This window comes from Moschus berezovskii, chromosome 17 (assembly GCF_049115385.1).
Source record: "Moschus berezovskii isolate FMDL1 chromosome 17, NW_MosBer_1.0, whole genome shotgun sequence".
Taxonomy (NCBI): Eukaryota; Metazoa; Chordata; class Mammalia; order Artiodactyla; family Moschidae; genus Moschus; species Moschus berezovskii.
Genome location: NC_142476.1, coordinates 4620328 through 4635484, shown reverse-complemented (window position 1 = coordinate 4635484; position 15157 = coordinate 4620328). Strand labels below are relative to the sequence as shown.

Sequence of the window (15157 nt, the reverse complement as noted above, 5' to 3'; positions counted from 1 at the left end):
TGTCCCAGGGTCCGAGGTGACTCCAGGCAGGGCATTTGTGGACACTGGACGGTGCTGACTGCTCGACGGTTCCTCCTTAGAGTGGAGCTGAAATCGGATTCTTTCTCCTGCCATCACAGACCTCAGCTCTGTACGATGAGGCTGCACAAGTAGCTCTTCCAGCTTCTGTGGAAGAACCTTCAAGGGCTCTGTGACCCCTGAAGCCTCTTGCTCCCAGTCAAGCTTCTGCAGAGCCCTCTGTGGACCTCCAGGTCTTGATTCCAGGATTCCTGCTGGTTCTGACTCCGGGCCACAGTCTCGCTGGGATGTGGTACCCGATCTCTGGTCTCAGGATCTGGGTCCCACAAGGGTGGGGCGGGTGGGTTGAGAGGAGCTGGTGAGAAAGAGCGAGAAACGGCTGCCACTCCCAGCTCGGCTGGGGTCGTGGGAGAAGCTAGAGCCAATGGCGTCTGGGCCGCATCATCCCTCAGAAGCTGGCTCCCTGCCTCCCCTCTGGTGCCTGCGACTCTGGTCTACAGTCTGACAAATGTGTGTCTCTCCTGGAGGTCACTCCCTCTTCTATTCACACTGCTGCACAGGGCCAGCACTCACGCGAGCTGCACACACTGGCTGGACACAGGGAGGTGGGTGGGAAGGGTGTTTCTGGCTGGAGAGCGCCTGGGGCCACAGAGGGCTGGACCGGATGGGGGGACCCCCGGCCCTAGCCTTTGCCATGGAAGAGTCCAGAATCTGGACCTAGGAACGGCAAAGGGCCCCGCTGTGCCGGGCGTCCACACTGCAGCAAGGCCGCGGCTCTGGAGAGCTGTCTACCCACAGAGAGCTCTGCGGGCCGGCAGACTCAGTCCCAGCCCGGCACCCTCTCCTTTGCATCCCGTGGGCTCGGTTGGTCACGCAGCCCCAGAGAGGAGCCGGGAGTCCCAGGCACACCGCTTGGCTTGGCCTTCCCTGAGTCCTCTGAAGCTTTGGCCTCCTGTCTGAGCAGGGGGGCTGAGGGGCCCCCCCTTACGGGGCTGCGGAGAAAGAACAGTGCTTCTGTCAGCTGTGTAACCCTCACATCTGGACAAGTGTCTGACACATAAGAAACGCTCACGACACCTGCTGACGAATGGGAGAGCACTGAGATCTACAGGGGTGTTGAGTAAATATTCATTCAGTCTGACAAGACAGAGCTCCCACCAAAAGGTCCTCCCAGGCCCTCAGATGCTTCCCCCAGTGCCAACCACAACGCTTGACAACTCTCCACTGAGAGTTTGTACCAAGAAGCAGCAGCTTCTCCCATCCCTCGGCAAGGGTGTTATAACTTCAGAGATCCCGACGCATTAAGTAGCCTGCACACTGGCAGCAGAGTTCGGCTCCGCTGGTTGAGTTCCTTCCGCCCATGGGTGCTGAGAGCAGCAGGCTGAAGACCCAGGACTCGGCTGCTAGCGCGTCCACACGGGCGGGCACCCTGGGGGCACCCAGCGTCTGCTTCCTCACACCGCCTGGGGACCTACGGCCCAGAGAGGGGCGGACGCCCCCACATCACGCAGCAAGTCGGGGTACAGTCAGAACTGGAAGCCAGGCCCCTTGCCCTGCCCATCACGGCTCACTGGGCGATCATTTGATGAGTGGTGAGCCCCACTCTGGGCTAGAGGCAGAGGCACGCACATCTAAATGATTCCGAGAGAGGACAGCCGAGGCCTGTGCTTTCACAGAAGGCATGTGTCTGCACCGTGGGAGCCCCAGCAGAGACAGTCAATTCCAGGCTGAATCCACACCTGCTTCCTGGAGGAGACAGAGATCCTGGAAGTGGGCCCCAAAGAGTGAGCAGGGAGGAGCCAGGAAAGGAGATCCTAGGCTGCGTAAGCAGCATCCACCCTGGGATTCAGGGGCCAGGTGGACGTGTGGTGAGCAGCTCCAGACTGCTGGTAAGCCATAAGGGAAAGGGAAGGAGGCAGACACGCTGCAGAGAGGACTCAGGGAGAAGCAGAGAGAGGGAGAGGGGTGGGAAGACCAGCTGCTCCACCTCGCTCTTTGGCAGAAAGCAGCCTCCCCCAGCCCCGGGGCTTCCCTTCTCTTCCACCAACACAGGTCATCTGAAGATGGAACCACGTCCCCTGCCCCCAGCTCCTTACTTCCAGAGGAGGTCTGTGCTGCACTTTCCCATAAACACCTGCCGCTAACAGACCTCGGGGGAGGCCGCGTCGGGGCTCCCTGGATCTGGCTCTGTCAGGGAACGAGCTGGAGGGATCACCCATGTTCCAGATGGTAACACTGAGACGCAGCCTGGGAGACGCCAGTCAGGGGCACACCCAAGGTTAACCAGAGGCAAGGGATCGGGGAGACGAGCTTGGGCGCTGGAAACCGGGGTCCTGTGCTTGTCCCAGCCGTGTCCTGGTTCCCAGCGGTGCTGTTTCTCATCGGCCTCAGTCTTCCCTGAGGGGTCACAGGGTCAGGCCGAGACAGGGCTACTGGCGTCACTGGGTGCAGCCTTGCTTTCCCACAGCCATCCTTCTTCTAGCCCTCCTGCGCCCGTCAGAAACCTGGTCACCCTTCACCCACTTAGCTCAGTCCCGCTGAGGGATTTATTACCGGCCGCCCCGCCATGCCCCGCGGTAATAAATCAGGGCAGAGCAGAATCGCAGCCATCCCGAGTGTGCATTTATAAAAGGGGAGGGTGCTTCAGGGAACCCCAGAGTGAGCTGGGCACCCAGGCCAAGTGTGGACCCGTGCGGCAAGATGCCTCTCTGGGGACTCCTGCTGGTGCTCTGGGGCTCCTGCGCCTTCAGCCTCCCTGCGGACACTGCCACCTTCAGACGGTAATTGGGAGAAAGGGCGGGGAGGAGGGAGCCTCACTTTCCTGACACGGGTTGGGTGGGGTTCAAACAAGTGATACCACCCCGTCCTCACAAGCAGCCAGGCAGGGAGAGTTTCGCCCCATTCAGAGAGGTCAGGTGACTTGCCCGATGTCACACAGCCAGCAGAGGCACTAGCTGGGCCTTTTGATCCTGGCCCAGTGTTTTCAGTTCCTGCACAGATCACCATGCTAGGCGCTCTGGGGGGACTCGGAGATGACTGAGACATGTTCTCTGCCCCTCGGGAGCTCACACACTGATTACTAAGAAGGGTGTGGCATTGTTAACTCTACAGGGAAGGAGGGCAATGTAGTGGTTAAATGCAAGGCTTCCAGAGCCGAATAGTCCTGGTTTAAATTCTGTTCCATTAGCAGTGCCAACTAACTCTGGAACCATGGGCAAGGCCCTGAACCTGGCCAGGTCCAGGTTTGCCCCTTTTATTTTTCAATATTCATTTATTTGGCTACACTGCCTGCTTAGATCTTCATGGCAGCAGGCAGGATCTTTTAGATGTGGCATGAGAACTCTTAGTTGCAGCACATGGGGTCTACTTCCCTGACCGGGGATTGAACCCAGGCCCCCGGCATTGGGAGATGGAGTCTTGGCCACTGGACCACCATGGAAGTTCCAGCTTACCATTTTTAAAACAATAAAAGACCTATTTTATAGAGCTGCTTTGAAGAGTGAATGAGATACTGCCTGTAAATGCCTCAGCTTGGCGCAGGCATGTTGTAAAAACCCAGTTGTTACCATCTCCGGGGGGATTATCACAAATATTCAAAGAAAGGTTTAAGGCAGCCCAAAGGAGGAGGATAAAGACCCAACATCCATGTTTGGTGACAGGCCCTGAGGGAACCCTGACGGCTCAGCTGGTAAAGAATCCACCTGCAATATGGGAGACTGGGTTCGATCCCTGGGTTGGGAAGATCCCCTGGAGAAGGGAAAGGCTACCCACTCCAGTATTCTGGCCTGGAGAATTCCATGGACAGTCCATGGAGTCGCAAAGAGTCAGACACTGCTGAGTGGCTTTCAGTTTCACTTTCCTCCATGAGGGAACAAGCAGTTCTTCAAGGTTGCAAGAGCGGGGAGGCAGGTGGGAGAGGGCCTCCTAGAGAAAGGGTTTCACGCTGGGGAAGCACATGCGACCAGAAGACCTGAAGTTAAGGGGCAGGCTTTCATAACAGTGGTAGTTGCTAGGCCTGTAAAATGCTGAGGATTTAATAGGATTGTTTCCTGTGTCTCAGCTAAAAATAATCCTCCCAACAGTCCCATTTTATAGCTGGGGACACTGAGGTTCAGGGAGGTCCGATGTAGGAGGCTCAGCCTGGGCACACACTGCGCCATGTGTTTCCAAAGCCTCTTTCCTCTGCTCCAGGGAGAGTAGCTGCTGGGCTGGGGGCGTGGTGTGCAAGATGGGGAGCTTCCCAGTGGCAGCGTGTACCTGAGCGTGGCCCCCACCCCCAGGATAAAGGGAGGGAAAGGAAAAAAGCGTTCTCCCTCATCTCTTCAGAATGAGAAGAAGAATGAAATTGGACCAGGGTGAAGAGGGAGTCAGGCTTTCCAAACGTACTTAGAGGAGTTTTGCTAACTGACATGAGCCTCAATGTCCCCATGCAAGGCTCTTTGGTGCTCTGAATGGCAGATCCCATTCTCAAGGTGCTGTCATTGCCTTTTACACACAGACGCCTTTTGCAACATGTACTGAGCACTGGGCAACTCAGTCAGCAAAGTGCTCACTCTTGGTGGGAGGTACTACCATTAAGTCCATTGTTACAGAAACCCAGAGGAGGTCAGGTAAGTTGCTCAGAATCAGGCAGGTAGGCGGGGATTCGAGCACATCCCCATGACCACTATGCCCTCATCACAGACGGCACCAGGCTGTGCAGCGCTGGTTACGGACACCCGGGGAGAACGGGCAGGCGCCCAGGCAAAGGGGAGGCCAGTGTGGGAACAGGAGGTGGGGGCTGGAAAGTGCTGGTGTGGGCAGGGGGAGGGAAAGGGGAGAAGGAAGGGATTCCCTAAAAGGAGAGGGTAAAGGGAGCCCTCTCTGGGGTCTAGCCTTCTCTGTTCCTCCATTTTCCCGTCTGTAAAATGAGAATAGTAAAGTTACTCACCGCAGGTGATGGCTGCGAATCAAAAAGATCATAGTCGTGAAAATACTTTGTGGAAGAACAGACCATGTTATGAATATGGCAAGTCATTTCTGTTAAAATATTAACACCAACAAGCATGAAAGTTGCATTCACGTTTGTGGGCAAAATGCATGAGGCCCGAGAAGGAAAGGCTGGGGCAAGTACAGAGGAAGAAACAGGGCCCCTCCAGACTGTGGGCTGCAAGCCGGGGACCCCCAGCAGCGGCTCAGCCTGTGGCACACAGCCTTCACCTTGGAGTCCGGGGACCCCTCTGGGAGACTGGCCAGTCAGGGCACCTCGAACCCTGCTGCACCGACTCCTGAGTCACCTCATCCCTCACCCCAGAGTGAGGACAGCCAGCCTGCAGGATGGGGACGCGGTCACACGGTGAGGGTGGCCTGCACAGTGCTGCGCGCCCGCACGGTGGCAGCTCAGGGCGGCGTGAGTTTCCCGGTTCTCTTTAACTCTGCCTCCCGAAGGTGACAGGAAAGCGTCAGAGCAAGAAGCGGAGGGCCTGGGACCTAGGCTCAGGAAGGCGCTTCTTCCCGAGGGCAGGCTGCACAGGCACTCTGGAGACGCCTGCCTTCCCCCACCCGCCCAGTCCAGCCCCAGGGCCCTGGCGGGGTGCTGCCTGCGGCTTCCTGCAGCCCCCGCCCCGGCCGCGTGCGCATGTGCTGCCGCCTGCAGGCCCCGCGCGGCACTGCCTCGCCCATCCAGCCGTGAGCCGGCACGCCCAGCCCTCACCTCCTGAGGGGACGTCAGTGCTGTCTCCTCCTCCGTCTTCCCGCCCCTCGAAGGCGGTGATGATCTTTGTATCTCTCGCACCCAGCATGGCGCAGGCACAGAGTAGGCCCAGCCTGTGGCTGAGGAGTGAATGAACGAACAATGAACCTAAAACGATGAGCAAATTTAAACAGGAGAGAGCTGGTTGAGGATCACTGAATGCCAGCGCAGGTAACCACGGGGTCTCCTCCAGAGACTCGAGGGCTCAGGAGTGATCCCCAGGTGCCTAGGCTAAGGTTGGTGTGGTTTTCTTAGAAGCTTCTAGAACTCTGCCATTACTGTGGGAGGGGACACAGCTCTTCTACTTTTTCTTCCTCCATCATGGGCCAGGATCTTCCTCAAGAAGATGCCCTCAGTCCGGGAAAGCCTGAAGGAGCGAGGCGTGGACATGGCCCGGCTGGGTGCTGAGTGGAGCCAGCTCACCAAGACGCTCTCCTTTGGCAACCGCACCTCCCCTGTGGTCCTCACCAACTACCTGGACGTGAGTGCCCAGCTCGGTCCCTTGCCTGCTTCACTCGCTCCTTCTCTTGGACCTAAGGCGATTTTGGCCCTTTCTGAGCACCTCACAAAATTCCCATTTCACAGCTGGAAAAACTGAGGCACAGAGGACCAGAAGGAGCCCAGAGGTGGGGTCAGGTTTGGAACTCAGGAATCCAGGCCCTGGGCCCCCAAGTACAGGTGGGGGGGGGCAGGGGCTCAGCGAAGCAGCAGGGCTTCCGTGGGGCGTGGGGCACCTCCCTGCTTCACCGGCAGTACGCTTAATTTGCCCTCTGGTCTTACTGAACCTCCCACTTCCTGGCAGGTCATGACACACTGCCAAGCCTCTGACTCTATCCCTGCTGAAAATGGAAGCCCAGAGAGGCTACATGGTCTGCCTCATCTCACCCCAAGTTCCAAAGAGCACATCAGGCAAGACCCCAAGGCTCCCCAAGCCCCTCAGGCCACCTCTCTCCTTCGCCCTGCAGACCCAGTACTATGGTGAGATCGGCATCGGCACCCCACCGCAGACCTTCAAAGTCATCTTTGACACAGGCTCCGCCAACCTCTGGGTGCCGTCCACCAAGTGCAGCCCCCTCTACACGGCCTGTGGTGAGACCAGGGGCCCGGGTGCCTCCCCACGCCGCTCCCCTGTCAGGCCTCAGGCCCAGATCAGGACCCCCTGCTGCCCCCTGAGCTTCCTCCTGTCTGCCTCTGCGCCCCCTGCCCCTGAGAGGAGAGAAGAGAATGTCTCCCACTGTTCTGACATGACCACCGAGTAAAAAGTAGGCTCCAGAAGGACTGAATTCTCAGACGCATTCAGAGCGCCGGTTCTGTCCTCCTTAACCTGAGGGAACCATTGAGTGCTTCCGGGACCAGTCCTCTCACCATCCCAGGATTAACAATTAATTACTTCAAGGTTCTTCATCTGAGACAAAATTCTCAGAGACGTGAGCACACTACAGGGGCCCAAGAAATACAGTCCTTGACTGATTAACCACATTTTTCAAGCCTCCCAGCTCAGGGCCACCCCCGTCTTTGCACTCAGGCCTCAACTCACGGGCCCCACCCAGCGCCTGCCTCCAACCCCTTCCCTGGGCTTCTCAGCCCTGAGCCTATGTCTCCCCGCCAGAGATTCACAGCCTCTACGACTCCCTGGAATCCTCCAGCTATGTGGAGAATGGGACGGAGTTCACCATCCACTATGGATCCGGGAAGGTCAAAGGTTTCCTGAGTCAGGACCTGGTGACTGTAAGTAAGGCTGTCTCAGGTCATCCGCCCTCCTTGTCCCCAGACCTCCTCTGCTACCCTAGTGCCTGCGGCTGGGGATGGTGCAGCCCAGCCCACCTTGGAGGAGCACTCTTCTCTGCTACTGCTCCCTGGAGCTGCAAGCACCTGGGGCAGAGCAGAGCTGAATTCTGGACACTACCCGAGTGATCTGTGAGGGCCTCTGCAGCTACGGCATTCGTGGAGCTTGTTCTGAGCCCAGCCTCCAATCGAGGAACCTGCTTGGGGTCATCCGGCTCTGACTGAGCTCTTAACCAGACCCTAGACTGAAATCCCAAGTCAGGGTCAGGGTCAAGGGTACTGTCAGCCTTATGGTCAGGATCACTTTTGGAGTTAGGCACAGGCTGTAAGGTCGCAGCTGAATTTAGAGTTGGGAATTAGGGTCAGTCCTGGTTCTCACTGTCACTTGGTCTGTGTCTGACCCGCCTCCATCTCTAGGATTCTCCATTCACTGCTCTAGGATAGGGGTGCCCATGGAACTGGGAGGAAATCAGGGTAAGCCCATGAAATAGGGGAAAAGGAGCGTGAAGGGCAGGTCTGACTGTGGTGCTGCCCCTCCTAGTCCCTCTGGACCCCCCAGCTCTGATGTGTGTTAGGAGGGCTGTGTTAGGAGCGTTGATGAAGCGGTCACGCCCTGGGGCCCTGCGGCCCTTCGTGAGGAGGCCTGGACGGGACTCTGGCCAGGGGAAGGGCCGCGGGCTCGGTCTCCCCTGGTGCTCTCTCCTCCTACAGGTGGGTGGGATCACGGTCACACAGACCTTTGGAGAGGTCACGGAGCTGCCCCTGATGCCCTTCATGCTGGCCAAATTTGACGGCGTGCTGGGCATGGGCTTCCCCGCCCAGGCCGTCGGCGGCGTCACACCCGTCTTTGACCACATCCTCGCCCGGCAGGTGCTGAAGGAGGACGTCTTCTCCGTCTACTACAGCAGGTGGGCCGGGCCCCGGGGCGGGGTGGGCAGGGACGGGGCAGAGCGGGGGAAGAGGCGGTGGTCCGAGCCAGGATCAGGTAGTGCTCACTCCATATCCAGACGTAGACAATCCAACATGGAAGTCAACGCTTAAATGAAAAGGAAATAAAATCAGGCATTCAAATCCTTAGTCACGCTGTACCTTTCTAGTGCTCAGTAACTGCAGTGACTCCTGGTTACCACACTGGACTATACAAGTACAGCACATTTCCATCTTGGCAAACAAGTCTTTTACTTACAGTTTAGTTCAGCACTGCTCTAGAGCAAGAGAAGAACGCAGAGTGTGGGTGATGGGAAGTGAGGCATCGTCGTGACCACTGGGCCTCCCTGTGAGGGCCTGGCTCCTCTCAGGAGGACTGCTGACTTCATTCATTAGTCCCTTCACTTATCTGCTCAGCCCCTGGCTCCACAAACACTGGACACCAATATGACAAGCACTGTGCAAGGCTCTAGGAGTCCAGCCATGAACACAGTGTACAAGACAGAGTTCCAGCCCTCACAGACCTTTCAGTCCAGCAGGGAAGACAAGAAACATTACAATATGGTGAGCAAAACAGGAGACATGAGGTTGAAACCCTGTGCTTTCAACTCCAGGCCAAACTTATGTGCAGCACAGCCAGGTTTGGGGAAGCTACCACCAGCTGTGGAGCAGAGCTGTGATCTGTCCTGAGCTGCTGGGTACGAGCTGGAGACAAGGGGTCATGGGTGTGAGAACTGCAGGCCAGTGGCAAGAAGGACAGAGGGGAAGGTCAGCGCCCAGAAACATCGCGAAGATAAAACAGAAAGGAGTGTCTGGTTTGGCGAGAGAAAGAGAGTGACTGAGAAAAGGCCACCAACTGGCAGGCGGGGCAGTCTTGGGAAGGGCTGCTTCAGAGGCTGGGCAAGGGCGGCCGACAGGCAGTGCAGAGGCAGGTGCAGCTGCCAGGGAGGGAAAGGCCCGCCCTGAGAAGTCTGCCCAGGGAGGGATGCAGACACAGCTGCGCAGAGAAGCAGGGAGAGACATGCAGGTGTCTGTAAATGCTGGAGGATGCCCGAGCAGGCCTGCAGGTGGGAGAAGCAGCCAGCAGAAGGTGAGAGGCTGAAAAGGCGGGGAAAGAGGAGACATTTGAGGGTAGGAGCCGAGAGGCCACGGGATGGAGGGGAATCCCAGCAAAGAAGCCTTGTTCAGGAGAGGCCTTGCCTATTCCTTTACTCTGAGATGAGAAGGAAATGTCCAGGGAGATCGTGAAGTGTTGGGAGCGAGGTAAGGGGAGCTTGTCTAGCACAGGTGCTCATGTACTGGATTTATAATGACACAATTAATGCACTTGAACCAATAACATGTGTGACCTACGTGCTTCCACATGCACACACAGTTGCCTCCTACTAAGAGTGCTGGAAAACCCCATCTCTCTCTCAGACACACACACACACACACACAGATAACCACCCCTAAGGTAGACCCTGACCTGTGGGCAGCATCATGCGATCTGGAGAAGAGCAAAGCAAGGGGCATCAGCTTCAGACGGAGCACCAGAGGCCCTGGCTCCAGTCCCCCACTCACTGCCAGGGTGACTTCAGCGACTTACCTCCTGGTGACCCCACTGCCTGTAGTGACCCTGTAGTGTAAAAAGAGTGTGTAACACCACCCTGCCAAACAACGGGCTGGTGGGCTCACCTGAAACAAAAACTTCCTTTCTGCTGTCTTTTTCTCCGCAGAGATTCCAAGTAAGGAGATGAAAAGCCCCCACGTGGCCCTGACCCTCCAGAGCCCCTGGCCCAGAATCACACACGCCACCTGCCCCAAACTCACTGCAGCGGGCCAGGCGCCACTGATGACCAAGCTCCCCACCCACCCTTGCCCTCCTCACACCCCTGCCCACCACCTCAGGCCCCAGTGAGGTGGGGACAATCTGCGTCTTGCACGCATTCTGCCCTGTCCCGTGTCTGCTTCTCCTCTGTGACCTCCCTGGGGAGGCTTTACTGGGTGCTTCTGGATGACCCTGGAACTCCCTGACTGAGCTTTGGGGATGGGTAGAGGTGGAGAAGTGGCCTCCACGCCGCGCCCCGGCCTTGCTGCCCGTCCCTGCTGCCTCTGCCGACGCTGAGCCTGGGCCCAGCCTCCCTGGTTGCTGGGGTTACTGAGTCCTGGAGGCTATGGGTGTCCACACTACTCTGATCTTCCCTTTAGGAATTCCCACTTGCTAGGGGGTGAGATCGTGCTGGGAGGCAGCGACCCCCAGTATTACCAAGAGAATTTCCACTATGTGAGCATCAGCAAGCCTGGCTCCTGGCAGATCAGAATGAAAGGGTCAGGAGCCTCAACCTTCTTCCCTCTGAAAGTGCTGCTGCTGCTGCTGGGGGTGGGCCTGCAAGCGGGCCAGGCTCCCATCCCGCCCTCTCTCCGAGTTCAGCCCTTGCTCTCTGCCTGCTTGGTCCGGGGAGGGGACACGGAGATGATGGGTCATGGGGAGGGGGCGACGAGAAGAGGCTGAGGGTCCCTAAGCCGTGTGCTGGGGTGGGCAGCACCTCCTCTTCCAGCTCACGTCATGCATCCCTCACCGCGTCACGGGACCTCCAGCATGGCCTCCGATCACCTGCCCACACTCAGGAAAGCTGTGCAGCTTGGTGCTGCCCCTCAGCCTTCTGTCCAGCTGTCTGATTGACGCTGTGGCCTCCCCCAGGGTGTCTGTGAGGTCGACCGCCTTGCTCTGTGAGGAGGGCTGCATGGTTGTAGTGGATACTGGTGCATCTTACATCTCGGGCCCCACCAGCTCCCTGAGACTGCTCGTGGAGGCCTTGGGGGCCAAGGAGCTGAGCACGGATGAAGTAAGGAGCTGGGGGGCACTGGGGAGGAGGGAGAACCACCCGGCCCAGGCCCCCAGATCACCCCAGGATGCTTTGGTTCCAAAGGGTCTGTTTCCGGCCTTCCTCTCCTGCCTCTCACACTCTTCCACATGTGGCCTGGGCCCTGGGAGGGGGGCTTGGGAAGCTGGGGGCTGTGCCCACCCCTCTCCGGCAGAGGGACCAGGCCACAAGCACAGGGCTGCGTCTCCTGGGGGACCTCCCACACTCAAAGGGGCTCCTGTGACCCTGCCCGCTGCCAGTATGTCGTGAACTGTAACCAGAGGCCCACACTCCCCGACATCTCCTTCCACCTTGGAGGCAAAGCCTACACGCTCACCAGTATGGACTATGTGTTACAGGTGAGGCTCCAGTCTGCTCCTCGGTGACAGGGAGGAAGCGGGGACAGGGGCCCTCAAAAACAGACATGTCATTATGCACAGATTACCTGAGAGACCAGCGGTCCTCAAACTCGGCTGCACATTACTGTTACCTGGGAGCTTTAAAAATCCCAGTAACAAGCCACATCCCATACCAACTGATACCTCTGGGGGTAACTGGGCAACAGTGTTTACAGAACTCCCCAGGTAATTGCAGCATGCAGCCAAATGTGGAAATCACTGTGCTCATCTCCTGATCTCCATTCTGATCAAAGGTCCCCAGTAATGCTATCTGCTTTTTATACTCAGTACATTTAGAGGTGTTAATAGCTTGTCTAGGACCAGAAGTTCTGCCAGACTGTGAGCTCCTGAAGGCACCGCTGTGCCCGATGCATTGTTAGCAGCATCCGGCTTAGTGCCTGCCTCTAGGAGGGGTGTGACCCATGATGGCTGAAAGGGCCAGGATGTGATGGAGGCCCAGTGCGGATGGGGCACGGGTGGGCAGATGCTGCTGAGGAGTCTGGCAACGTGGTTACGTGCCAGGCAGTGGAGGAACCCTTTTGCTTCCTGCCAGGACCCCTACAATAATGATGATCTGTGCACACTGGCCCTCCATGGTATGGACATCCCACCACCCACTGGACCAGTCTGGGTCCTGGGTGCCACCTTCATCCGCAAGTTCTACACGGAGTTTGATCGGCGTAACAATCGCATCGGCTTTGCCCTGGCCCGCTGAGGCCCTCTGCTGCCCTGCCCTGGCCCAGAACTACAGCACTCTCTGGGACCACCCCCAACCCCTGCCCGCGCCCTCACTCGGGGGTTGGGGGGAGAGGTGGGGGGTTGGAGCTCCCCCCGGATGTGTGCCCTGCCCCCAGCACTGGCTCTTCCCTTCTTTGAGGACCACAGAATAAAGACTTCATGGTCCCAACCGCACTGCACCTGGGTTCTCAAGGATTTGGAATGGGGAAGTACAGTGTGTGATCTTGTGCAGACAGGAACGTGACAGAATGACAAACTCACAAGCACAGGTTCCTGCATGCAGGGCCGATGCCACCCATGCAATGTCGGCAGGGTTCGGATGGAGTTGTTCACACCACCCTGGGTGGGAAGTTTGCAGAGGGCCAGCCCCTGGAGAACCAAAGTTAACGCCGTGGCAGTGGACTGTAGACAGAAAGATGCTCCAGGCTCATGGAGGTCAGCCGCTAGCTCAGGCTCCGTGACTCCCCACGCAGCCATTTAACATGCCATCTAAGGCACTAACACCTAAAAACAGAACCCCAGAGGTCTGCCTAACACTCCCTTTGTACACGAGGAGAAACTGAGCCTCAGAGAGTGACAGCATTTGGCCAGGGTTGCTCAGTGACGTGTGAAAAACCACAACTAGAAGGCTGCCCATCTGACTCCTTGGGAGCCTGACACCTTCCCGCATACATGTGAACCTCCACAGATTCAGAGCTTCAGCCACGCCGGTACTGTCCCAGTGCACGAGCACACAGATCTATGCACTGCGCTCTTCCGTATCACGAGGCCTGGGGCTCAGGCCGAGGTCTGCTCCCACGCTGACGCCTTGGACTGTCTGTGGGAGACGTGCAGCTTGGGGAATAAGAGACCGTGTCCACCTGAATGAAGCCACTGACGCTGTCCCTCTTCACGACAGCTGCTCACCCCTCCTTTGACTGAAAGAACAGAGGCACTGAGGAGCTCACCCAGGCCCCAGCAAACCTCATACCTCAAGAATTACCGCCTGTTGGGATTGTATGGAACCCCAGGACCTCTCCCTGGCAGCATTCCCACATCTGTGACATCCCTGTGCAGAGCCAGGAGCATGATTCTCTGAGTCTTCTTGCCTGCTTAGCTGTATTTCCTCGCTGCAGGAAGGCTTGGAGTCAGGGTCCTTTCCCAACATCCTGGGCTCTGTGACCTTAAGTAGCGCGCCGCGCCCCCCATCCATCTTCTATCTTATTCCATAAGACAGCCATATAGGGCTGTTTACATTAAACATAAAATTGAATTAAATGTCACACTAGCCCCATTTCCGGAGAAGGCAATGGCAAGCCACTCCAGTACTCTTGTCTAGAAAATCCCATGGATGGAGGAGCCTGGTAGGCTGCAGTCTGTGGGATCGCTAAGGGTCGGACACGACTGAGCGACTTCACTTTCACTTTTCACTTTCACACATTGGAGAAGGAAATGGCAACCCACTCCAGTGTTCTTGCCTGGAGAATCCCAGGGACGGGGGCGCCTGGTGGGCTTCCGTCTAAGGGGTCACACAGAGTCGGACACGACGAAGTGACTCAGCAGCAGCAGCAGCAGCAGCCCCATTTCACGAAGGCAATGGCAAGACACTCCAGTACTCTTGCCATGAAAATCCCATGGACAGAGGAGCCTGGTGGGCTACAGTCCATGGGGTCGCTACTAGTCGGACACGACGAGCGACTTCTCTTTCACTTTTCACTTTCACGCATTGGAGAAGGCAATGGCTACCCACTCCAGTGTTCTTGCCTGGAGAATCCCAGGGACTGCGGAGCCTGGTGGGCAGCCGTCTGTGGGGTCGCACAGAGTCGGACACGACTGAAGTGACTTAGCAGCAGCAGCAGCAGCAGCACCATTTCAGTCGCTGGACAGTTACACGTGGCTGGTGGCCACAGCCTTGGACAACACAGAAACAGAACACTCATCAGCCGAGAAGTTCTGGCGGGGCAGAGCGGGATTCTGGGCAGCGATGAGGACAGGGGTCTTGCGGTTGAGAGGTTCCCGAAGAGGTGAAAGGGGCAACGTGGGGAAAACTGGCACTTTCCTGGGTGGCGCCGCGAGCGCTCTCCCAAACCGGCTGGTGACTGAGGTCCCCACGGGCACGCCCGCCCTCAAAGTGCATCTCCACAGTTCTCTCGCCATCCCAAAAGGCCTAGTCCGTGGAGCCTCTTGCAGGAATCCAGGGACTGGGGGCTCAGGTGGTGCCGCCCAAATGACCACCTGGGGGCGGCGGAACCTCCACACCTCCGGGGGGACTCGCGGCGCAGGGGGCGCTTTCCCCGGGCCCCGCCCGGGTTACCCGCGGGCGCGGCCTCAGGCGGGGCGAAAGGGAGGAGGCCCCTCGCGGCCTCGGAAGCCAGGGAGCGAACCGGGATTGCTCCCTCCGCGGCCCGGCCCCCGCCACGCCCCGGCGCCGCCACGCCCCGGCCCCCGCGGGCAGCCGCGCGCGCGCCTCCCCGGGAGCGGCCGCGGAGGATGCAGGAAGCCGCGCCACCGCCCCTGCGGGCGGCCCGTGACGTCGCGGCCGCGGGGGCCCGGCCCCGCCTCCGCCCCCGCCCGCGCCGCACTCCGGCCCCGCCCCCGCCGCGCCCCCGCCCGCGCCGCGCTCCGGCCCCGCCCCCGCCGAGCTTCGGCCCCGCCCTCGCCGCGCTCCGGCCCCGCCCCCGCCGCGCCCCCGCCCGCGCCGCGCTCCGGCCCCGCCCTCGCCGCGCCCCTTCCCG

The 15157-nt window shown here is 58.6% G+C and overlaps 1 protein-coding gene across 4 annotated transcripts; it reads left to right on the top strand.

Moving 5' to 3' along the window:
* Positions 1-1638: 1638 nt before the first annotated feature.
* REN (renin) lies at positions 1639-12611 on the top strand. 4 transcript variants are annotated; one of them, XM_088845002.1, is made up of 9 exons: positions 1639-1733; positions 6080-6230; positions 6715-6838; positions 7359-7477; positions 8246-8442; positions 10652-10771; positions 11145-11289; positions 11568-11666; positions 12259-12611. In XM_088845002.1, exons 1-9 carry the CDS (start codon positions 1654-1656, stop codon positions 12418-12420), a joined length of 1197 nt encoding a protein of 398 aa, XP_088701128.1. In that variant the 5' UTR covers positions 1639-1653; the 3' UTR covers positions 12421-12611. The 4 variants fall into 4 exon arrangements, with proteins under 4 accessions (XP_088701128.1, XP_088701126.1, XP_055274840.2 ...); XM_088845000.1 differs by lacking the exon at positions 1639-1733 and adding an exon at positions 5759-5920; XM_055418865.2 differs by lacking the exon at positions 1639-1733 and adding an exon at positions 5759-5985.
* The last annotated feature ends 2546 nt before the right edge of the window (positions 12612-15157 follow it).